This window comes from Eptesicus fuscus, chromosome 20, assembly GCF_027574615.1.
Source record: "Eptesicus fuscus isolate TK198812 chromosome 20, DD_ASM_mEF_20220401, whole genome shotgun sequence".
Lineage (NCBI taxonomy): Eukaryota > Metazoa > Chordata > Mammalia > Chiroptera > Vespertilionidae > Eptesicus > Eptesicus fuscus.
In genome coordinates this window covers 50,808,588-50,832,603 of record NC_072492.1, presented here as the reverse complement: position 1 = coordinate 50,832,603, position 24,016 = coordinate 50,808,588, and the positions used below count along the sequence as shown (strand labels likewise).

The window sequence follows — 24,016 nt, the reverse complement described above, 5'->3', positions numbered from 1 at the left end:
GCGCAGGCCCGGGGTGAGGGCTGATCCCTGGTAGGGGGCATGCAGGAGGCAGCCGATGGGCGATGCTCCCATCATTGATGTTTCTCTCTATCCCTCTCCCTCCCTCTTTCTCTAAAACCAGTCAAGACGCATTAAAAGGTGAGTGAAAAGGGAAGGAAGATGCCGGGGCCGACGCTGCGGGACATGGCAGCAGGGGCGCCCGGGGTCCAGCAGGGCACGAGGCCCGCCCGACGGGTCAGCACACAGGCCGCCCACACACGGCCGCCCGCCCACGAAGCGCCTCCGCGCACGCACCCAGGACCCAGGGAAGCCAGCCCAGCTCTGTGCCGCGAGGGCCTGGGCCGCCGCCAGCTGCTGTCACCAGCACCCCCTCCCGCAGCCTGGCCAGTGCGCTCACCTCGCGTGCACCCTGTCGCCCCCATCGCTGTCCAGCACCCGCGTGTAGGAGAAGGGGAACCAGCCCCGCCTGCAACAGAAGGCCCAGGTAAGAGGGGGGACCCAGGTGAGAGGGGGGGCCCAGGGGAGGGGGGGCCCAGGGGAGGGGGGGCCCAGGGGAGAGGGGGGGCCCAGGGGAGGGGGGGGGCCCAGAGGAAGGGAGGGCCCAGGTAAGAGGGGGGACCCAGGTGAGAGGGGGGGCCCAGAGAAAGGGGGGCCCGGGGAGAGGGGGGGCCCAGAGGAAGGGGGGGCGCCAGGGGAGGGGGGCCAGGAGAAGGGGGCGGCCCAGGGTCAGGGACGACCCCCCCCAAGGGCAGGGCCCGCTCGCCGCCTGCCGCCCAGGCTCACATCTTGGTCTTCTCGCTCTCGCCGTAGTGCCAGCCGTCGCGGGCCTCGGGCACCAGCAGGGTGATGAGGTCGCCCTCCTTGAAGCTCAGCAGGGTGCTGTTGTCGCCCGCCGCGTGTGAGAAGATGGCCTTCACTCGCGTGCGGCCGTTGCGCTCCAGGCCGGCCGCCATGGAGCTGGAGCGGGGCAGCGTCTTGTTCTCCGCTGCGGCGACAGGGGGTGTGAGGGGCGCGGCCGAGGAGGCCAAGGCTGTCACCTCCCGTCAGCTCGGCCCCAGTGGGCCTGGAACGGACCTCCGTCCGGTACCCCGCCCGGCCAGAGCGGGTGGACTCGGGTCTGGAAGGGCCTGGGCGCGGGGACGCGGCGGCTCAGAGCTGCCACCATCGCGGGCTGGGCCTCAGCCCCCCCCCCCCCCCCCCGGCCCCAGGGCGGGAGCTGTCCACGGGGCCTTAGCACCCCCTGCTCTGGGCACCCCCACTCGCTGGACGGAACGGGGCGCCCTGAGAAACCCCTCAGGATGGAGTCTCCAAGGGCCCCAGGTGCAGCACACGCATGCACACGCGTGTGAGCCTGGGCCCCCCGCCCCCGCTGCGGCCGCCCGGGGCCTTACTGGCGGCGTAGCTGTTCTTGGGCGCCACGCTCTTGCGCACGGGCAGCGTGTTGGAGTAGGAGTCGCTCATCTTGGTCTGAGGCTGCGAAGAAGACGAGGACTTGGGCTGGGCCCCCTTGCGGTCAGCCCAGGGGCTGTAGTCCTCGCTGTCGGGGCCCGAGACGCCATTCATGACGGGCGCGTTCTCCTGGGCGGACAGCCGCTGTGGGGAGAGGCGGCAGGGGCGGGGTTGCAGGGGGGCCGGGCCGAGCGGGGGGCGCCACCCGACACCCACAGGCCTCCGGGCGCTGGGCACTCACCCCCACAAACGGGGCCAGCTCGGGGGGCACCGGCAGGGGCTTGGCCCCCGGGATGGGGTCCGAGATGACCAGGCTGGACTTGGAGGCCGACAGGGCGCCGGGCAGGACGGCGCCGTTGCTGCTCGCCAGCTGCTGCAGCAGCTGCACCGCGCGGTCCGGGATCTTGTTGGGGTCCGCGCAGGCCTGTTGCCAAAGCGGCAGCTTCTGCGCCAGCAGCTCTTTGCCCTGAAGTGGGAGCGGGGGGCGGGTCAGGGCGACGCGGGCTCCGGCGTCCCGGGAGCCTCCGCCCTGCGCTCACCTCGCATGCGGCCCAGCCCCACGGGGCACCGGGAGGCCCCACCAACGCCCCACCCCAGGGGCCACCTGGCTGGGCTGCGCGTGGACAGTGGCCCACACGGGGCCACGGAATGGGGACCCCCCTCATGGACAAACCGCCAGATGCTCGGAGGGGCCGCCCCCACAGGCCTGAGCCTGGAAGCCCCGCAGGGCAGGGCTACGGGGGGGCCGGGGGGTGCGGAGCCGTGGGGCCCCCCAGCCGGCCCTGAGGCCAGGCTGCCCGCTGGCAAAGAGGTTTGTTTACACCCGACCGAGGGCCACGCCCACGAGCAGTGGCTGAAACGGGAAGAGACGCACGGCTGACGGTCTGGGGTGCTGGGGAGACAGGCCAGCGGGGACTTGGCACCATGGACGCCCCAGGTCAGGGCACTCCCCTGAGCAGCTGCAGTGGGGGAAGGCCAGCGCCGCCCCGGGCGATGGAGCCCCGTTGCTACGGGGTCAGAGGCCAGGCCCAGGGCACAGCCTGTGCTCTCGAACCCGCCGGAGGGGGGCCGGGTCAGCGCCTGGGACGGCAGGTGTCACCTCTGGGAAACGGGTGCCCCACAGGGACGATGGCGCTCCCTGATCCGCCACAGGGCCGGCCGCCACCAGAGGGCGCAGGTGCCGCCTGGAGCCCCGCGGGCAGAGCCCTCACGGTGTGGTGGAGGCCGCCGCGGCCTCTCCGTTGGGGAGGGCACGTCTCCTTGGAGGCCAGGCCAGGGGGCCGAAGCCGAGTCTCAGACCGAGCACACGTGTGAGTGTGTGTGCCCGGACCCTACCGGCCAGCTCTAAGCTCCCTGAGGGTTCCAGAAGGTTCCAGCTCCTGCCTGTGCACTCTGGGGAACTGGGCCCTTCAGGGGAGCCGGGGACCCTGGGGGCTAAGCCGGGCTCCACAGCGGCTCCCGGCCGTGTGGCCCCTCCCAGGAGCTGGCCCCTCCCAGCCTGTCAGCGACACCGTCCTCAGGAGGCGGCTGTCCCCGGAGCCCCCCTCGGGGCCCGGAAGTGCCCCTGAAGGCGCGGCGGCCGAAAGCCCAGGCGGGCGGGCAGCTCACCTTGGAGTGGTAGGCGGCCGAGTTCTTGGCCACGGCGCACTGCTTCTCCACCAGGAAGCAGAACCGGCGCCGCTCCTCCGTCAGCGCCGTCTTGTAGCCGTCGGACACGTAGTTCTCCAGGTCGCCCTGCTTGCTGCTGATGGCGTCGATGTACTGGGGAGAGAGGGCGGGGCCCCGTAAGCCGGGCAGGACGTCCGTGACTCCCCGTGTGGGCACCCACAGGCCTGGGGCACACACAGCCGCCTGCCCCGCGCCTCTGCCCACGCCGACCTCTGGGGGCCTCTTCCCAAGCAAGAGGGGGGGCACCGTGTGCCCAGACCTGGTGTCTGGCCAGCCCCTCCCCGAATGTCCATGCCGCTGCCCCGTCCTCCCGGCTCGCGGGGCACCCGGGCCCGTGCGTGCGGATGTTTCCAGAACCTGTCTCAGCTCCAACGGGAGGCACTCGGGCGGGCAAAGCCCCGTGGCAGCGCCTCTTTTTTAAAACGTGTTTTTGTTGATTTCACAGAGAAAGGGAGGGAGATAGAAACATCAACGATGAGAGAGAACCATTGATTGGCTGCCTCCTGCACGCCCCCGACTGGGGACCAAACTCACAACCTGGCCCTGACCAGGAACCGTGACCTCCTAGGTCACTGCTCCACCACTGGGCCACCCTGTCCGGCTGGCAGCTCCGCCTCAGAGGACCGAAGGCTGAGGTGAGGGCCCGGGGTGTCAGCTCGTGGAGGGGATGGAACGAGGTGGGAGCAGGGAGCCCAGCGGGTGCGGGTGGTGGTGCGGGAGGAGGAAGCCCTGGGGAGGGGGAGGGGCCGAGGAGCCCTGCGCAGGGTGAGGACTGAAAGTGACCGGCCACAGACCTTCCCCCGTGCCAACCCCAGGGCCGCCTGAGCGGCTGAGAAGCTGCCGGGACGAACACGGCGGCCTCGCCAAGCCCCGTTGGACCCGAGCCCCAGCCCCCACCCCCCAGATCCTGGGGTGGGTCCACTCTGCGGCCTGACCCCCAGCTCTGGCTCCCTCCTGGATGCGGTCGGGGCGGCCCCTCTGGGCTGCCTGATGGACGCCCACGTGCCACGACCGAAACCCCACACGAGACGCCTCAACCGGACCGAGTCCTCAGACCCAACTACCGACGTCCAGAACCACCAGGCCCGAGCGGGTCGACGGCCCGAGGCTGGGTGAGTGGGGGGCTCAGGGACGGGCGTGGGAGGCGGCGAGCTGACATCCAGAGGGGACAGGGCGTCAGTTTGGGGAGATAAATTCTGAACTTAAAAATGGTAAGCTACATATTGAGTCTTTTAACAAAAAGTATAAAGTCATAAAAAAATGGCACCAGCAAGCCCTGCCCACGAGGCCATGGACAGAGGGCCCAGCGCTTTGTGAGGAGTGACAGGCAGGAAGCGGACGGACGGGGCCTGGTCGGAAAGTGCGGGCCGAGGTCACAGGGCCCGCCCACAGGGGTGAGCGCGGGCCCCGCCCACTGGCAGTGGGACACAGCTCCTGGCCAGCACATTGGTGCAGGCCTTGGCCATGTGACTTGTTTTGGCCAATGGGGTTTGAGTACAGGTTATAGTCTGGCAGCCCCAAGGCCAGGGGGCCTCTGTGCCCTGGGAGCACCCCCCTCCTGTCCCCTCTGAACCCCACTGTCCCCTCTGAACCCGGCAGCCACACTCGCGGGTCATGCTGGCGGACTGCTGGGGACCGGGCGGCAGGGCGGGGGTGGGCACCGCCTGCGGATCCTGATTCCCAGCACCTGAAGCTCCGCCAGCGGGGCGGGCGCGTGACTAATTCACACCCAGCCGAGGGGGCGGCACAGGAGCCGCGCTGGGTGCTGGGCCCCAAGGTTCTGGCTTGCAGGCTGGAAACTAACGAGCCGCACGGCTGTGTGGGGGGGTGCTGGGAGGCAGAGCAGCCATGCACACCTGTGGGGTCTGCAGGCCCCCCGCCCCCCAGGTGCATGTGCGAGGCTGACCTGCACGCCTGGGCTGCCGGAACTTGCCGGAACTGCCCGGAGCGGCTTCTGCAGAACGGGCTCTTCCCCAGCAGCCCAGCCCTCCGGCAGGTGCAAGCCGGCCACCAGGGGGCAGCCTCCCCCGCCCGATCCAGCACCTTCCGCCAGCTGACTCAGCGCGGGTAGGCGGTGCGAGCCCAGGTGGGCGACGGAGTGAGCGGGAGAAGGATCAGGATCAGGCTGTTCCTGCCGCAGCAGCGCTCAGCTGGGGGGCGAGGCCCGGCCTCCGGAGTGGGCCTGGCCGACCCTCTGCCAGCGCCAGTGAGCCGCACCCCGCAAGGCAGGCCCTGCCCAGCCCTCACCGGAACTTGGGACCCCCCCACTGCCCTGCAGACCACCCAGCTTTCCACACTAAACTCCCCGGGGAGGGCAGCTTAAATGGGGCTCAAAATAGCTACCCACCCCCAGACCAAGGCCGCCGCCTCTGGGAGTCAGGCCTGGCCCCTCCACAAATGCACCCGAGGGGCCCCAGGATGGCACCTGGGAGAAAGGTCTGCACACAGGCTCCAGGCCTCCAGCAGGGGCGCCCTGCACCCCCTCCCCCCTCCCTCCCCCCTCCCATCCCCGCTCCTCCACCTCCTCCTCCTCCTCCTCCTCCTCCTCCTCATCCCAAGCAGCTCAGCTCAAAGTACTTTTCCTCTGGTTACGAAGTGTGTGCCCCCCCCGCCCTCCCCCCAGGCCTCCTACCAGTGCCCCCGCCCTGCCCCCCAAAGCTCCCCTGCACAGGCTCCTCCAGGGAGACGGGAGCCTGCAGATCCGGGCTCTGGAGGCCTGTGCCAGGCACAATGGGCAAGGCATGCGGGGGGGGGGGGGGCTCCTTAGACGGCACCTGGCTCCGCGGCGGAGGGGGCGCCCACCGAGGGGACTGTCCACTCCCCGAAGCCCCGACGAGGCCCACGAGGGCGGGGAGGACAGGGCAGCGGGCAGGGGCTGGGAGCAGCTCTGGGCAGAGGGTCGGGGGAAGGGCTCGCTCAGAGAGCGTGTGCGGGAAGGCGGCCACCCCAGCTCGGGCGGAGGCAGGGCCATCTGGGTGGGGCCTCGGAGCAGCAAAGGCAGCCTTGACCGTCACCCAGGACGCGGCGTAACGGGGACGCGGGCCCCCTGGGTGCATGGCGGAGTGCTGCTGAGAACAGCTCCTCCCGGCCGAGGCCGAGGCTGGGCCGGTTTCTGGGTTTCCAGGCTGCGCTCGCCTCCCTCCCCGAGCAGAGCAGCCTGCGCTGGCCCAGGCACAGGGCTGGCCTCATTAGCGGGCTGGCAGCCCCCAGGGCGGGGGCGGGGCTGCGTCTTATTTTTAAGTTTCCACTTATTCAAAGGCACGTCTCCAGGGGAACCAGGAGCTTGGCGGGAGGGCAGCTCAGGCAGAGGCCCGGGGCCAGGGACGTCTCCTGGGGCACAGGCGGGAGAAATACTGCCCCCCCACGGGCCTGCGGTGCGGCCACCCAGCTGGGGCGTGAGGACGGGGAGCCGCCACCTTCCCCCAGGGCCCTGGGTGTCCAGCGGCCGGAGCACCGACAGTCTGGCCGGGGCAGAGCCCTGGGCAAGGCCACGTGGCCGCCGGGCTGTCGAGGAACAGCGGCTGCCCTGGCCTCCTTTCCTGGACGCCGAGGCTCGCAGGGAGAGACCAGGGCTTCCCGGCGGCTCCTGGGATCGAGGCCACGCGTGGAGCCTCCCCCGGGACACCAGGGCACGTGCCCCGCGGGCTCCAGGCCACGGCGGCCCGCTGAGGGCAGGACACCCCACAAGCAGCGTCCACAGGAGAGCGAGGCCTGGCCCTGCCCCTCCGGGCCCCTCCCGGCTGTGCCCGTTCCCGGCTCAGCGGGTGCTATGGCGACGGCGCTGTAGAAACACCCAGCTGACAGCGTTTAAGACCCACGGCTGCTCCCACTGAGTCACTCGGGCTGAGCAGCTGTAATCCGAGAAGACAAAGCGATCAGAACCCGGGCTTTTCCTCCAAAGCCGGGGTGACGCAGGGGGGAGGGGCGCCCCGAACGAGTGCCTGCCCGCGCCGTCCACCTCAGCCCCTGCGGCAGCCGCGCTCCCACGGTTCTCAGAAACCGCACGCCGCCCCTGCCGACCCGGCAGCTCGTGAACGCACGGAATCCCGCCGCTGCCGCCGGGGGGCTCCGGGGACAGCGAGGGAGGGTCAGCGGCTGCCCGGGCCTCCTTGGTCCCTGGAGCCTGGGCCAGGCCGTGCCCCTCCCGGCTCTGACGGGCCTGGCGCTCCCACCACGAAGGGGAAGCGGCCGGGGTCAGCGGGGGAAGCCCCGAGCCGCGGGAGCCTGCGTGTGGCCGGACCAGGCCGTGGTTCCGTGGGTGAAGGCCCTGAAGAGTCTCATTTAAACACAAGAGCTCAGGGCAAGAGGCGGCGGGGACGGAGCAGGGCGGCCACCTGGCTGAAGGAGGACGTGTTGCTCGGGGAGAAGTGGGGGTCTCCCCGGCGGCTTCGGGGACCCACGAGCCCGGGTTCGGCGTCCTGGGGAAGGGCCCGAAGCCGTCACAGGCTGGCAAGGGACCCGGGACCATCAGACCAGCTGCCCACGCCCCCTCCGGGTGCTGGCCAGTGTGTGCCCGCGCCCCACGCCCAGCGCTGCACAGAGGCCAGAGGAAGCCCACAGATCAACCCCCCCCCCCCGAAGCCAGGGGACTCGGGGACCACAGGCACCTGAGCCCCCGCCCTGGGGAGCTGCCAGGGAGCGGGTCACCCCTCGAGGATCCCCACTGTCCAGGCCTGGGGTCTGCTCCGAGACCTGGAGAAGGTCGGAGGTCACGCTCACGCCTGCTCGGCCGGGCGGCCTCTGTGGGTGCTGAACCCACGGGTCTCGGCTCCTCGTGGAAGCGGAGGCCCCGCCTGCCGGGCAGCCCCGCCCCCCGTGGCCACGGCGGTTCGGCAGGTGCCAAAGCCACACCCGACTTCAAAGACTTAAATGTTCCCTGCACATTCCTGCCACGTCACGTGCTGGGAAACCACCGGAACGTTCAGCTAAGCAAGCACTTCCCTAAGCCAGCTTCCCGTTCCTGCCCGAGCTCCCGGGGCCCCTGCAGGGAGGCCTGTCGCGGCTCTAAAGGCCCAAGAGGCTCCAGGCTACTCCAGCGCCAGGGAAGGCGGCACCGGGCCACTCCCGCCCCCGCGGGGGGTGGCGGCGGGGGGGGGGGAGATGGCCGCAGCTCGGTCCTGGGGCACAAAGGGGCCGAGTCCCACAGGCAGAGGCCCTCTGGGCACGGACGCCCGGCACGGTCCGAGGCCTCTGGTTTCTCGCACTCCGTGCCCACCGAGGCCCCTGCCCGGCCCGTGCCCAGAGGGCCTGCAGCACCGGACGCGTCCCCAGCCTGCGCCCCGCAGGCCCCGCCACCAGCGCCTCGTCCACAGCCACGTGGTAACGGGACCAGCCTCTGCCGTTATCCTCCTTGACGATCTAAATTACGGTTATTCTGCTTCTGCTGGCTAATTACACACCCCTGAAATAGAAGCGCCCCGCCCCGCAGGTCGCCCGGGACGCACGCGCCTGCCAGAGCCCACGAGCCGGGGAGCCGAGGCCAACGGGCTCGCGTGGCCGCTGCAAGCTGCCCAGGGCCGGTCGGGCAGCCCCGTGGCAGGCACCCCGACCCCAGGATCTCAGACCAGGACCAGCCGGGTGCCTGTCACGGCCCCCCGCCCCCAGCAGCCCTCCTCTCAGAGAGGGATGGGGACCCAGGCCTGGCCGTGCCCCCGCTGGCCGCTCCGGGCCCCTGGCAGCCCCCCCTGCCCCCCCCCCCCCCGTCCCCAGCAGGACTCTGCCTCCACCAGCAGCTCCAGGGGCTGGGCTGCCGGCAACCCTAACAGGGACCCCAGTCAGGCTGCAGCACAGCACCCCACCATCGAAGGGACCCCCGCGAGGCTGAGACCCCAGGACCAAAAGGACAGGGTCACCGGCCAAGGCTTGTGGCTCACGGACGTCCTCTGTGGTCTCCTCTGTGCTGCCCGGAGGGTGGGCAGCCCTGGGCGGGGAGCACACCCCCTTCCCGAGAGAACCCGCGTCCCAGTTAGCGCCCGGGAGCCTCTGCGTGCCCGTCCCCGACCTACAATGAGCCAGTTCTGTCCGTGGAGGCCCCTCAGCACAGCCCGTCACCAGCAGCCGCGACAGCGGCCGGCTCTGACCCAGCCCCGCTCCCGGGAGCCGTGCTGACGGACAGACGGACACCCTGGTCCTGCTCTTCCCCACCCCCTCTGCCCCCTCACGGCAGCGGCCGTCTCTCTGGGTACGGCCTGCCCTCTGCCGCTCGGGCCGCCGGGCTGGCCACTGGCCCCAGAGCACGAGTCTGCCCAGGAGTCCCAGGGCCTGGAGGGCAGAGCGGGCGGGGCCTGTGCTGCCTGGCGTTGGGGTTCTAGGCACCTCATGGGTTCTGAGGTGGCCTCGCCACCCTCCCCGAGTCTCACACTCACAAAGCTCGGGGAGGGGGCAGGGGGGCCAGGGCTCAGGGGGGCTGGGGGGCAGGTGGGCCAGGGCTCAGGGCGGGCAGGGGGGCCAGGGCTCAGGGGGGGCAGGGGGGCCAGGGCTCAGGGGGGGCTGGGGGGCCAGGGCTCGGGGGGGGCAGGTGGGCCAGGGCTCAGGGGGGGCAGGGGGGCCAGGGCTCAGGGGGGCTGGGGGGCAGGTGGGCCAGGGCTCAGGGTGGGCAGGGGGGCTGGGGGGCAGGTGGGCCAGGGCTCAGGGGGGGCAGGGGGGCCAGGGCTCAGGGGGGGCAGGTGGGCCAGGGCTCCAGACACACCAGGTGACCCCAACGCTGGGCTCTCGTGAGAGACCACCACCTCTGCTGAGCTTGAGCAAGCCACGCCCACGGCCACGTGCCCCAGCCCCCGCCGTGGCACCACCCTGTGTGGTCAGACATGGGGGTGCCTCCGCCTTCACCAAGGGGAGCCTGCGGGTGCTTGGCCACACAGGGACACTGGCCGTGACCTCTACCCTCTGACGGCTCTCAGATCGCCGGTCACTGCAGGGCCAGCGGGTCCAGGGAGGGGGCCGGGCTCCAGATGGAGCCTCCATGTTTGGGGCCACGCGCTCCAGCCGGGACGAGCCCAAAGCACGTGTGCTGATGCGAGAAGCCGGACGCAGGGCCACGGCGCCACCAGAAGGGGAGCCACAGCCGAGCCTGGGCCTGCTGGCGCTGGAGTGGGCTGTGCGCTTTACGGGGGGGCTGTGTGCGCTTTACGGGGGGGGGCTGTGTGCGCTTTACCCGGGTGGGTGAGAGGGGGGCTGTGTGCGCTTTACGGGGGGGGGGGCCTCCACGGTGCGCACCCCACAGCACTAGGTCACGGCTGCCCCAGAAGCAGCACCTCGGGAGACGGCACAGGCGCTGCCCCTGGCCTGTCCTCAGTCCTCAGGGCGCCCAGGGCAGCCCGGCTGGGGTGCTGTTTTCCTCCTGGACAGTGGGGGGCGCTGTTCCCGGGCCCAGGCTTCCAGGAAGCAACGTGGCAAACCGTCCCGGGGGGTGGGTGGGACACCTCACGGCCGCGTGGCCAGGCCTCAGGCGTGACGGGTCACGATGGTCCACAGACCGTGGACGCGGGAAACGGGAAGGTGCGCTCAGAGGGCAGGGCTGTGTCCTTGCCACTCACACACACAGGACGCGGGAGAGGCTGCGGCTGTGGCGGACGGGGGCGGGTGCTGGGTGACGGGATCACTGCCCCACCAGCGCTCAGCTGCTTCCCACAGGGGGCTGACCCTCAGCTGCTGTTGCCACACACACAGACACGTGCACACACGTGTGCGCGCAGACACACGCGCACACACGGGCACACACATGTGCATGTGCCCAGTCAGCAGTGGGGTGTATGCAGTCGGCCCGATGCAGGCAGGAAGGTGGGCTCTGAGCTGAGGGCGACCCGAGTGCCGCCCCCCTGCCCGCCCAGGTGCCCCCCACGCTGACTGGCGGGGAGCACCTTCGGGACATTTCCTTTACAAACAAGTGGGGTCCAGTTTTCCAGCCCCCCCTCATCTGGGTCACGTGTGACCTTGGAGAGCAGGTGGCGGGCTGTGTGCGCGGAGTGGCCGGGGTGTAGAATCAGGGAATTGGGGCCGGGCCCCTCCGGGTCCTGCTGCCCTACATCCTGGCCCGCTCAGCACTCAGGCTGCGACCTGGCGAGAGGCTGAGTGACAGGACAGGCTGCCCCGCCCCCGCCCGCCAGTGCCATCTGCCTCACCCTGCAGGGCGGCCGCGTGCCCAGAGCCCGCCCGGTGGGCGAGTGCGCACTGACTGGAGTAACAGCCGGGGTCGCGCTCCGCGCCGAGTGCAGACAGGCCGACATGAGAGCCGCTGCTCAGGCTCCCGCGGGGCCGAGAGCAGGGCCACCGGCCACCCACTGGCTCAGGACAGACACGCGCACCCCAACCCGAAACCTGTGCGTGCTGCGGCGGGGAGCCTCCCTCCCGGCCCGGCGCCCGCGGCCCTCCCTCCCGGCCCGGCGCCCGCGGCCCTCCCTCCCGGCCCGGCGCCCGCGGCCCTCCCTCTCCCTCCGGGCCCGGCGCCTGCGGCCCTCCCTCCCGCCCGGCGCCCACCTGCAGCTCCTGGCGCGCCCGCGGCCCTCCCTCCCGCCCGGCGCCCACCTGCAGCTCCTGGCGCGCCCGCGGCCCTCCCTCCCGGCCCGGCGCCCACCTGCAGCTCCTGGCGCGCCCGCGGCCCTCCCTCCCGGCCCGGCGCCCGCGGCCCTCCCTCCCGGCCCGGCGCCCGCGGCCCTCCCTCCCGCCCGGCGCCCGCGGCCCTCCCTCCCGCCCGGCGCCCGCGGCCCTCCCTCCCGGCCCGGCGCCCGCGGCCCTCCCTCCCGCCCGGCGCCCGCGGCCCTCCCTCCCGGCCCGGCGCCCGCGGCCCTCCCTCCCGGCCCGGCGCCCGCGGCCCTCCCTCCCGGCCCGGCGCCCGCGGCCCTCCCTCTCCCTCCGGGCCCGGCGCCCGCGGCCCTCCCTCCCGCCCGGCGCCCACCTGCAGCTCCTGGCGCGCCCGCGGCCCTCCCTCCCGCCCGGCGCCCACCTGCAGCTCCTGGCGCGCCCGCGGCCCTCCCTCCCGGCCCGGCGCCCACCTGCAGCTCCTGGCGCGCCCGCGGCCCTCCCTCCCGGCCCGGCGCCCGCGGCCCTCCCTCCCGGCCCGGCGCCCGCGGCCCTCCCTCCCGGCCCGGCGCCCGCGGCCCTCCCTCCCGCCCGGCGCCCGCGGCCCTCCCGCCCGGCGCCCGCGGCCCTCCCTCCCGGCCCGGCGCCCGCGGCCCTCCCTCCCGCCCGGCGCCCGCGGCCCTCCCTCCCGCTCGGCGCCCGCGGCCCTCCCTCCCTCCGGCCCGGCGCCCGCCCGCGGCCCTCCCTCCCGGCCCGGCGCCCGCCCGCGGCCCTCCCTCCCGGCCCGGCGCCCGCGGCCCTCCCTCCGGCCCGGCGCCCGCCCGCGGCCCTCCCTCCCTCCGGCCCGGCGCCCGCGGCCCTCCCTCCCGGCCCTCCCTCCGGCCCGGCGCCCGCGGCCCTCCCTCCCGGCCCGGCGCCCGCCCACCTGCAGCTCCTTGTCCGAGTACTTCTGGGGGTTCTTGCTGCCCTGGCTCTTCTTGCGCAGCTTCTTCAGCTCGGCCTGGCACTTGTCCAGCGCGTCCCCGCGGCCCCGCTGCTCCGTCTGGTACTTCTTCAGCGCGGCCTGCCGGCGACCGACACCCTGGCCGTGACCGCCCTCCCTCGGCTCCCGGCTCCCGGGGACCAAGGTCGGGCTGGGCAGGCACGAGCCCCGGGACTCGGTCACCGCGGGTGAGAGGGAGTGGGTGGGGGTTCCAGGAAGCGGCGCCATCACGCCACCGTCTTTACTCACAGCCCCCAAGTGGGCACAGGGGAGCCGGGCGGCGGGGTTCACCCTGGCACCCCGTGACGTCTCGATGGGCAGGAATGTCGGGGGAGCCACTGGATGGGGCGCGCAGAGGGACCTCTCGGTGCAGGAGGGGGGAGGTGTGGGCGGGGCTACTTACACTCAGGTACCTGGAGTCCAGCTCCACCTTCTGCTCCAGCTGCGTGAGCAGCTCGTTGTGAAAGGACTTCAGCTGGAGAGAGAGCGGCACCGAGTCAGCTCAGGCTGCAGGCGGGGAGCACACAGTAGGGCGGGGAGGAGGCGGGGAGCGCACAGTAGGGCGGGGACAGGCGGAGGTGACCCCACGGGAAAGAGGAGCCACCTGATCCCAGAGCTGACGGCCCCGCAGGGACAGGCAGGCCCCGCGGAGCCAGGAGGCTCCGGGCGAGCGGGACAGGAGCCGGTGTGGGACGGTCTGGCCGTCTACAGGCCGCGGCACGGCCCGGCCCGGCGCGGGGCTGAGGCTCACCGTCTCCTCCAGCTGGTTCTGGATCTGCCGGTGCACCTCGGCCATCTGGAAGAGAACGTCGCCTGCACAGGAAGGCGGAGAGGAAAGCGGGTCAGGATTCTCAGTCACCGTCCCGTCACCCCCACGGGGCTGAGAAGTGGGGCGCCAGACCCCAGGGCCACCGGCTGGCGGGCAGGCAGCGATGGGTGCACCCGCTGTCTCCCAGCATTCCCCAGGACAGCGAGGCGCCGGGCGGGGCCTGGCGCCCCTCAGTGCTCTTGTGGGAGCAGTGGGGACACGGGGTGTCACACGAGGGGCCACTGTCCTTGGAGGCCATCCGGCCTGGCCGTCGGGGTCGGGCAGGAAGGACCCCATGGCGCAGAGGGAGGCACGGGCGCGGGCGAGGCCGCGCTCATTGGATCGGCAGGAACTTGCCGAGGACCTTTCCGGTGGCCGGCGCCGCACGTGCTGTGGACACGGAGCCGGCGGCCACCCGGCCTGAGGGCGCCACGCCCCGGCCCCGAGCGCTGCCTGCGCCCATGTCCTCCCTGCTCGTGGCCGGGCCATCTGAGGCCACGACTCGGTCCTCTGGGGCAGCCACGAGGACCATCTCCAGCCCCTCGAGGCGACGCTCCCGGCCCTGCAGGAGCCCTGTGGGCTGGCACTGCCCTCCCAGGCCCACGCCACCTCGATGGGCCCTCCCGGAAGTAGGGCTGGGCCTGGGGGCCAGCTGCTCCGGTCACCTGCCCTGCCACTGGCTGCGGACACGCCGCCCTGCCGGCCACGGGCACACAGCACCGTGGAGGGGCCCCTGCCACCCGGCCCGCCGCCACCCCAGCAGCAGGACCGGCGCCCACCCTGCGGGGCCCAGCTCTGCCTCCTGGGCACCGAGATCGGCCCCAGCCATCCAGGCCCCCCCCCCCCCCCCCGCCTGCCCCGCTGTTGGGGCCTGAGTCTGGCTCCGTGACAGACGCACAGACTTCAGCTGAGGGAGGCGAGGAGGGGGCGAGGGGCCTGTGAGGAGCTCGGACCGTCCCGGCAGCTGGGCCGGGGCCCTAACCACGTGTGGCAGCCGCACACCGAGGGGCCGGGCCGGGGCTGACCTGCCCGCAGGAGAGGACGCCAGCCTCCCCGCGCCCCCCGCCCCCCGGCCTGAACCAGAGGTTCGTGCTGCCAGGGAACCGGCCAGGGAGGGGGCGCCAGGAGCCTGGCTGCCGCTCTCATGCCCGCCCTGCACCCTGCGGGGAGGGTTCCGCTTCCGTCAGCTCCCCTGGGGGACCGAGCCCCGGGCACTGCCCAGGGCTTAGCGTGCTGCAGCTCCGAGCGGCTGTGCGCACGTGGGGTGGGTGGCACACAACCCAGCCACTCAGGTCAGATCCGAGCCCAAGGGGCAGCTCTGCGGGTCCCGCTCCTCCCCGAGCCCCGGGGGCGGCCCCGGGACCAGGAAGCGCCTGCACACGTCTGTCCTGTGTCCCTGTGTCCGGGACACAGGTCTCCCTGTGCCGGCCCGACCCCCCACCCCCGCTCTCGGGGCTGCAGCTCCAGGATTGGTGACACCAGGGCCCCAGAGCACCCGGGGGACAAACCGTGTCAGAAACACGGGGGCGTCGCAGAGGCGGTCCCGTGCTCGGGGTGCAGGTCACGCCGCCCCAGGCTCTGGGAGGAGGGAAGGCTCCGGAGCTGCGAGCCGGGCGCAGGGACGAGGTCGAGAGGCGGGCGCTCTGACGGGACCCGGTCCAGACAGAGGCGACCGCTCGCAGCCCGGCCTCGGCTCACGGACCGCCTCCTGCGCCCAAGTCGGGCTCGTGCCCCGTGCCCCGTGCTGGGCCCTGCCTGTTGGCAGCTTACACTCTCCCGGGAGAGGGAGGAGGAGGAGGGCGGGCGGGCAGCGAGGCTGAGCGGGGAGTGGAGGGAGCGGAGGGTCCGCTGAGCCGCTGAGGGGCCCCATTTCCTGGCAGGAAGCGCCCAGGTTTCCAGTCCCTGGGAGCCAAGCGGCGCCGCCAGCGGGCAGAGGGGCCGGGGGGAGGCCGCCGCCCGGCACGTCCTCTTTCACAGCCGCTCCCGCGGAGTCCTGACCTCCCGGCCGAGCCCCCGCGTCAGTGCGGTGGGCGGTTCTGTTCTACACCTCCCCCTCCACCCCCCACCCCCCACATCTTTCTCGGAAGCAGTGAGCAAGCGGGCTCCCCCCTCGGGTTCCCTTGGCAACGCGCACGCACTGTTTTGGCTGCGGGTGCCGCCGTTCGGTGACATTTCTGCTCGGAGGCTGGGAGAACTTTGCAGCGTTTGGGATAATGTGTTTATACTTTGCCGTGTAGAGTAAGAGAATTGTGTTGCATAAACCCAGGGCTAGAACGCCAGAAAAACACACAAAAACAGGCGTGGGCCAGGCCCGGTCAGGGGGACGGCTGCCCCCGGGGGCGGGCGCGGCAGGCAAGGAGGCAGGGACCCTTCTGTGGCTCCCTGAGCCCCGGGCCCGCTGGGTGCTGACCCCCCTCCCACCGGAGCTCCACAGGCCCCGGGGAGCCCCCCCAGGGAGCCCGCCCCCTCCCCCGCGCGGGCAGAGGCTCCGGGTGGGTGTGAGGCCGCCCCAGCCACACCCGGTCCGTCAAAGGCCCCGGGATCAGAGGCTGAGTCACCCAGGCCCTGCTCTGGGGCTTAAAGGGACAGAACGGCCTCCTCCCAGCTCAGCCTCCGGAGCCCGTGGCCCCACCCGGCCCCGGCCCGCCGCCCACCTGCCTCCGGCCTGCCTCCCGGGCCGGCCACCCCTGCTGCCTCCTGAAGACGCACGTGCACACACTTCCCTGTTCGTCCGGCCGCGTGCAGGGACCCCGTGCCCCCTCCGCACAGCACCCGCCCCTGGGTGAGCGGGCTGAGCCCTCACCCCTCAGCCCCACCAGGTCCCAGCCCCCCCCCCGCACCCGCCTCTCTGCGGACGCCCCCGCACCCTGAGACAGGGGGCCACCTTTGGCGACCTCTGGGAGCCGGCCCTCAGCCTCTGCTTGTGTTCTAGAACGTGTCCGTGTTGGCTTCAGAGAGGGAGGGAGGGGGGGAGAACCATCGCGATGGGAGAGAATCGTGGGCCGGCTGCTACCTGCACGCCCCCCACTGGGGAGCGAGTCCCCAACCCGGACATGTGCCCCGGCCGGGACCTGACCCTCTGAGAGCCCCACGCTGTGCGCTCGGCACTGACGCGTCTGGAGACCCAGCGGACTTTCTCCAGAAAAGACAACATGTTCTGGTTTGGTTTTGCTTTGTTTGTTAATCCTCAGCAAGGACGCTTTTTCACTGCTTCTCAGAAAGTGGAGGGGGGGGGAGGGAGGAGGGGGAGAGGGGAGAGGAGGGATGAGGGAGGGAGGGAGGAGGGTGAGGGAGGGAGGAGGGTGAGGGAGGGAGGGAGGGAGGAGGGATGAGGGAGGGAGGGAGGGTGAGGGAGGGAGGAGGAAGGGAGGGAGGGAGGGAGGAGGGGGAGGGAGGGAGGGATGTGAGAGAGACACATTGATTGGCTGCCTCCTGCACGTGCCCCAACCTAGGGCGGGGAGTGAGCCCACACCCAGGTCGGTGCCCCTGACCAGGAATCGAACCCGTGGCCCTTTGGTGCCCGAGCCGATGCTCTAACCGCTGAGCCACCGGCCGGGCCATGTGCTCTACACCTGCACTCAGCCGAGGGGGCGCGAACCGGAGACGGGGATACAGCCCTGGGGGTGGGGCGCTCGTCTGCACGTGAAGGCGGGGGCGGAGCGGCGGCCCCGGCGGCCCCGGAGGCCCTCAGGCTGGACCCCGAGTCCCGAGGGAGCAGGGGCCGCACCTCTTGGGTCCAAGTTAAGACCGACTGGGCTTTAAACAGAGCGCGTTCCTGCCAGCGAGCACGGCCCGAGGGGTCGGGCCAGAGCCGAGCTGCACGCGCCGTGGGGCGCACCGCGGGGCGACGGACGGCGCGGACGAGCGCGAAGGGGCCGCTCCCACGTGCGTCCTCCTCCGCCCGGCGGACCTGCGGGACTGGGAAGGGGTCAAGGGCCCAGGCGCCAGGCAGCCGCACGTGGCGGGGCGTCCGGCCACGGGGGGTCAAGGCGTCCCCGCGCACGGCCGGCGCTGCCCGTGCACCACAGGGTTTCCGGTTCGCTTTCCCACGGAGGCCGCGTACCCGGGTGCAGGTTGGTCCCTGGCCGGCAGGGCTCACGAGGAGGCAACCAACCGACGTCTCCCTTTCGCCGATGTCTCTCTCCCCTCCTCCCCTCCTCCCCTCCTCCCCGCGCTCGCTAATGTCCCTGGGGACCGTCCTCGGGCGAAGACTAACAAATACGTAAGGGGCCCCCTCAGCCCTGCTCCACGCCAGCACAGGGGACGGGCCCCACAGAGCCCCCGGCAGGAAGGGGCTCAGCTTGGAGCCCAGGCTGACGGCTCCTCCCCACCTCCCCCCCCCCCCCCCCCCCCCCCCCCCGGCAGGAAGCCCGTCACCCGGCAGCGGCCAGCCACACCTCGCTGTCCCCACCGACCATCCTCCCCAGCAGCCCCTAGACGCCCGGGACCTGCGGACCCGCTGAGCCACGGCTGATGCCACGGAGCCACCGCGGGAACACGCGACCCAGGGAGGGTGCTGACTGGTCCCCGGGCACAGGCTCCATCCGGAGAGCGCTGGTCAGGGCGGCAGGGTGGGCGCTGGGGAGGCCTCAGGGGGACACCCTGCCCGGGCCGCCGCCCCTCCCTCCCTGTGCTCGGGGGAGGGTGCAGCCGGGACGGATGAGGCCGCCCGCGACCTTGGTGCCCCCACGCCGAGCCTGAGGACAGAGCCTCGCCCTGACAGACGGCCATCCCGGGGCGGCAGGGAGCGTGGTCTATTCCTGGGGTCCAGTGACCACCCTGCACTGGCCACTCATGGTGGGGGTCCAGGGGGCAGGGTGTCCTGGATTGGGGGGCGGGGAACAGCGGGGAAGGGCGTGAAGGTCAAGCAGGCCACAGGCGAGGAGCCCTGCTCGAGGCCGGCCACGGCGCCATCTCCACCGAGGCCGGTGGCCGTTATGGGACCTCGGGGTTGGGGACGTGGAGGCCGAGTCAGGGCCCGGGGGTGACCTCGGCACGGCTCCCCTGCGCGGGTCTAACCGCACACCTCAGCTCGCTGCCCCGGGGCCCAGGGCGGCCAGGCTGTGGCTGAGGGGACGCTGGCCTTTCCTCGCTCGGGGACCCAGGTGGACGGCAGCCAAACGCCAGGGGCTGGTGGGGCCACACCTTCACCCAGTGACTCAGCGCTAAGCCCGGCCGGTTTCAGCTCCGGGGAGCCCTCCCGCCGGCGCATGCCCCGCCCGGAGGCCGGCCCAGCAGGAGCTCCCGCGCCCTCCGTGCAGGCGCCAGCCCTGCGAGCTCGCACACGCCCGCTCACACAGCGGCCTCTTCAAAGGCCGAGCGCACAGCAGAGCGTGGGAGCCGGGAGGGCGACCCGTAGCCGCCCGGACGGGCAGACCCCAGGGCAAGGCCCCACCGAGGCTCCCGGGACAGTGGGCCACGCGCGGAAGAGGCAGAGGGTGCAGGGAAGGCTGTGCCCGCTCACTGCCACGACCGTGCTGCCTTCCTGCAAAGCCCAGAACGTTCCAGAAGGCTCCCTGCGAAGCCAGGGTCGGCCAGGGACAGCACGGACCCTCCTCCTGCACGTGACGCATGATGCCCGCAGCGCGAGTCAGCCGCCCGGCCGCCCACATTTGCCAGTGTGCCGGGCCTCTGCCCCCGCCCCCGCCCGGCCCCGCTGGCTCCGCAGTCCTGGGAGGAGCCCGGGACGGGCTGCCGTGGCACGGGCTCCGGGTGCAGCCTGGGGGCACCACAGGTGCCGGGACAGGTCCTCGCCTGTGCCACCGGTGTCCGCGGATGGCACCCCGGAGGGAGTAGCCCCGGAGGGGCCCCCCAGGAGCTAACGCGGGGAGACACCAGCAGGCACACGGACGGGGACCGGGATGGGCACGGGCACACGTGTGCTTCCAGCCCACAGCACCCCGGGCCTGCTGACCGAGGCGGGACGGGGAGGGACCCGCACGCCGGGGATGCCGGGCGACGTGGCAGGCGCAGGCGGGAGAGGACGCAGCCGCTCTGGGCGCCTTGGTGACGGGCACCCGAGTGCCTCACACCGTTCTCTGTCTCTGCCTGAATCGATCGCCCAGAAACTTAAAGCTCAGCCCGGCCGGTGTGGCTCAGCGGTTGAGCGTCAACCTAGGAACCAGGAGGTCGCAGGTCGGTTCCCTGTCAGGGCACAGGCCCGTGTCGCGGGCTCCATCCCCAGCGTGGGGCGTGCAGGAGGCAGCCGGTCCGTGATTCTCTCTCATCGTGGATGTTTCTCTCCCTCTCTCTCTCTCTCTCTCCCCCTTCCTCTCTGACATCAATAAAAATGTTTTTAAAAAAACCAGGAGGAGAGCCTGGGGGCCTGGCCACTGCAGAGCACCCCGGGGAGACGGACACGAACCCCCACCCTGTGCAGGGCAGCCTCTGCCGCCAGGACTCTGCCCCCCTCAGGGCAGAAAGAGGGCCCCCCCCCCCATCTCAGACCATTCCGGAACACCCTCAGCTCCGCGCCACGCTCCCGCCAGCCGATGGCATTTCTGAGGGCCTGGGGTCAGGAGGACTGGGGTGAGGGCACTGCCCTCCGCCTCCGCCCTGCAGCCTCCAGGCCCGGCCTCGCCGCCTGCCCAGCGCAGAGGCCGCCCGGGTCCCTCAGGGGACGCAGCCCGCAGGCGCCTGGACCACGCGCAGACCCGCCGCGAGCCTGTCCATCCTGCTCTGCTCTGCGCCCGGGGCAGCGTGTCCGCACCGGGTGGGGACTGGCCTGGAGCCTGGACGGCACTGACCGAACAAGAAGGACGGCGAGGACGGCGAGGACGGGCTGGCAGAGCCGCAGGCAGGGGAGCAGTGGGGGCGCGGCCGCAGGCGCCTCCACGTAGATCGCAGGTCGCGGGACGGGTCTGAGACTGAACTCAGGGGCTGGCAGCTGCTGGCGGGGTCAGCGGGGCTGCGGAAGGTTCCAGAACTCGGAACTCGGGCAGTCCACGCTCCTAACTAAGCCGCCTGCACATCAAAGTGAGGCTGAGCCGCACGGGCCGCCCCAGCGTGGCCCACGCACCGCAGGGAACAGAGGCGGGAGGAGGCCCTTCCGCGAGGCCGCGGCGCAGGCGGCGGAGACCAAAGGCAGCCAGCCACTCGCTGCTCCACGGGAGGGCGGCCGGGCAGCGGCCACAGCGCACGCCGGCTCTGAGCTCCACGGGGAACTGCACACTGGAGTCTCTCTCTCTGCGGCGGGGGCCCCGAGCGCCACAGCCTCAGCGTGGGGAGGGCGGGCTCGGAGGACCGCGGGCCGGCGCGTGTCCTGGTGGCCAGACCAGGGCTGAGACCAGGGCACGGGCAGGAGCCGCCGCTAAGGCAGCTTCCACCCTGAACAGGAAGGAAAAGGCAGGAAGGACCCAAGTAACGGGAAGGGGAGGGGTCAGGGCAGAAAGGAGGGTGAACGCAGCGGCCAGGGAGCCTGCCCCGTGCCCGAGGGGCCCCCCCAGGGCCCAGGTGGGCGGGGACGGGGGCGCGTGGCTGGCATCAGGCTGTCGGGAAAACCACCTCTGCCCAGAAGGCCTGGCCGCCGGGGACACGGTCAGTGTCGGGAGGATGCCCCCACCTCCGGGCGCCGCCCGGCCACTCCGAGCCCCGGTCACCCGAGGGCAGGGACGCGCCCCTCACTCCCGTCCCGTAGGAGGAAGTGAACAGGAAGGAGCTGCTCCCAGGGCCACAGGCGGGAGGCAGGAGGGGACGGGACAACACGGACGAGGACGCCCCAGGGACGGAGGTCACCGCACGACAGGGTCAGCCGCCTCTGACGCACAGCACAGCGGGCCCCTGGGGGACGGCCCCCCGAGCCGGAGGGATTTCAGGCCGACACCCTGCCCCCCAGGAGGCCACCGCCAGGAGGTTGTGGGACCTCACCACCTTCCAGACACGCCTGCCAACGTGGCCCCTCGGTGCGCCGTGGCCACGGGGAGGGACGTGCCTGGGGCTGCCCACGTCCCTCGCTGCACGGGATGAACCCCTTTCACAGACACACGGGGACTTCCCCGCACCGACTCGCCGGGGGGCGGGGCCAGGCCCTGGGGCAGGAGCGGGCGGGAGGCCAGAGGCCTGTGGAGCAGCTGGTCCACAGCCCAAGGAGCCAGGCCCGCCCCACCCAGCCTGACCCCCTCGGCCCCTCCACGCCCTCCGGGGCTCCGGGCGGGCAGCGCTGCGCCCACAGAGGCCAGAGCCGCACCCACCCCCCAAGCCCGGAGGAAGGAAGGCCGCCATCCCACGAGCAGCCCCGGCCGCGTGAGGAGCCTGCCCTGGCATCGCTCTGCCCGCCGCGGCCCCCATGGCCTCCTGCGGCCCCGCGGCAGGTCCCCCGCGTCTGTCAGCACGCTGGTGATGGGATCGGGGCGCCGCCACGGCTTGGCCAGGCGACAACCACAGGACACGGCGCCCCTGGCCTCCGCGCCCCCCGAACAAGGGAGTGGCCGAGGCCCCTGCCGACCCCTGGGCACCCACGCCTCCCCCCGTGCGCCCCGACCATAAAAGTGACGCGAGCTCTTCACAGAGAACCTGCACAACACGGCGCAGGAGCGGAGAGAACCCCTCTGGGAGCCTCCGGCGCATCTCCGGACGTGCTCGCCGCAGCAAACCGCCACAGACCGGCCCGCCTGCCCGTGGGCCTCACCCCGTCCGGCCCCCGCCCTGGGCCCAGCTTTGTTGGGACAGAGCCCCCGTGTGAGTGCCCACAGCCCCCCGCTGCCTGGTGACCCCCTCCAGGGGCGCGCGGCTCACAGCCTGCGGCGTGGGGCTTACCGAGTTCCTTGGAGCCCTGGCTCTCGCTGGCGAGCTCCCCCATCTTCACGAGGGCGTCGAAATAGCCCTTGGCGGCGTAGGTCACACCTGGGGGGGGGAAGCGGGGAGAGGGCGGTGAGTTCCCTCTGGGACAAGCGGACCCACGGCCAGGCCCCCAAGACACTTCAGTCCAGGCTGGACCCCCGCTTCTGAGTGATGCCCCCCCTTGAGGGTCCCCTGTAACACAGGTACGTCCAGGCGCAGAGCCCGGAGTCCCAGCGCTGGGGCCACTCCAGCAGGGGAACCTGGCGGGGAGGGCGTGGGGGGCTCCTGAGACAGGCTCGGGGAGCCCAGCCCCTGGGCTGGAGCCGGCCTTGCAGCTGAAGTGCCTCAGGCTCTCCAAGCGGCTGCGGGAGGGGTCGCCGTGGGCCAGACTTCTAGGCGGGAAGCTCGGCGCCGAGGCCACGCCCAGCGCCTGCTGTCCGGCCCGCTCCCTCCTGGGGCCCCTTGGAGGCCTGGGTGCCCCTCAGCGGAGGCGCCGGCCCAGGGCCCAGGCCAGGCTGCCAGCGGCACAACCACATCCCCAACCCGTCTCCCACGGAACCCCCTCAACGTCATCAGGTGCTCGTCAACCAGGCGGCCATGCCCCACAGCCGGGTGCCGTGCCGGATCGCACCCCGCAGGCCGCCACGGGTCAGCTGCTGCGGGAGGCGGGGCTCCTTAGCACCGATGATAACAGGCCGAGCTGGGCACAGGCTGGCACCGGAAGGCGGCGGCAGCCGAGGTGCCGGTGGGCCCGGGCCAGTGGAGCTCTGCTTTGGGCCAGCCCAGGAAACAGGGCCTGGGAGCCTCGGGCCCAGCGGGGGCGGGAGGGCCGGAGGGAAACCGTCTCACATCCAAGGGCCGGAGCAGGCCGGAGGGGGGGGCACCCCTTCGTCTGAGCCCCATCCTGACTCCCAGACAGACCTCACGGGCCTGTCCCAGCACCACAGACCAGTCGGGACCTGGACACGCGCCACGGACCAGTCGGGACCTGGACACGCGCCACGGACCAGTCGGGACCTGGACACGCCCACCCGCCGCCCGCCGCCGCCTCACCTGCCAGCGCCTTCTCGTAGTTCTTGCCCATGGCGATGAAGTTGCGCAGGCTGGGGTTGAACTGCTCCATGATGGTCTGGGGAGAGAGAGAGAGAGCGCGTCAGGGCCTGGACCGCCACGGGGCGGAATGGGGGCTGCCTCACCTCCCAGGGCCACAGCCAGGCTTCCCCGTCCAGGCCCCCCCCCCCCCTGCAGTGCCCTTGAACGCCCTTGGGCAAATAGCTTTTCTGCATCCGTACAACGGGGACCGAACCACAGCCTTGTGGCAAGTGGATAGGCTCAGAGGGGGCCTGGCAGGGCTGAGTCAGCGAGCAAGGCCTCTCCGCGGCCGCAGATGCTCAGCGCCCGGGCCCCCTCCCACCGCGGTCTCCACTCCCCGTCAATTACCCCGGCCTGACTCACACCGCCCCGCGAGGAGCAGGCCTGCGCGCCTGCAGACGGCGTCTCGGTGCCAACACCCGCGGTTCTCCGACCGGGGGAAGGAGGTTTCCCCTCGAAGGCCGATCGGTGTTTTCCTTACGAGGCATAACAACAGGCGCGCACACAGCCAAGCGGGTTCTCCGGGGAGTCCTCGCCGACTGACAGCCCCCCAGCGCGGCGGCAGGAACTTCCAGAGGCACCGCCGGGCTGCGGTGTCCACACGGGGAGGGGACGCAGGCCCCAGCCGGTGACGCGGGTCCCAGTGACGGCGGCCAGGCCAGCCCAGGAGGTCACCAGGCGGCCCGCCCACACCCTCCCCGTGACACCTGGGGACAGAGCCG

General features: G+C 72.3%; 1 protein-coding gene across 7 annotated transcripts in view; it reads right to left on the bottom strand.

Moving 5' to 3' along the window:
* The window catches only part of BAIAP2 (BAR/IMD domain containing adaptor protein 2), a 39,321-nt gene that overhangs the window by 6,864 nt on the left and 8,441 nt on the right, over positions 1-24,016 (bottom strand). For 4 of the 7 annotated variants that reach the window (XM_054708852.1, XM_054708855.1, XM_054708854.1 and 1 more), the window contains exons 2-11: positions 23,256-23,331; positions 22,179-22,265; positions 13,368-13,429; positions 13,020-13,091; positions 12,560-12,697; positions 3,058-3,210; positions 1,691-1,915; positions 1,392-1,593; positions 784-985; positions 398-466 (exon numbers count right to left, since the gene is read on the bottom strand). In XM_054708852.1, coding sequence (XP_054564827.1) covers positions 398-466; positions 784-985; positions 1,392-1,593; positions 1,691-1,915; positions 3,058-3,210; positions 12,560-12,697; positions 13,020-13,091; positions 13,368-13,429; positions 22,179-22,265; positions 23,256-23,331 — 1,286 coding nt within the window. Of the gene's footprint in view, positions 1-397; positions 467-783; positions 986-1,391; positions 1,594-1,690; positions 1,916-3,057; positions 3,211-12,559; positions 12,698-13,019; positions 13,092-13,367; positions 13,430-22,178; positions 22,266-23,255; positions 23,332-23,775; positions 23,786-24,016 lie in introns of those variants that run through there. The other 3 variants (XM_054708856.1, XM_054708857.1, XM_054708858.1) reach the window with 3 other exon arrangements.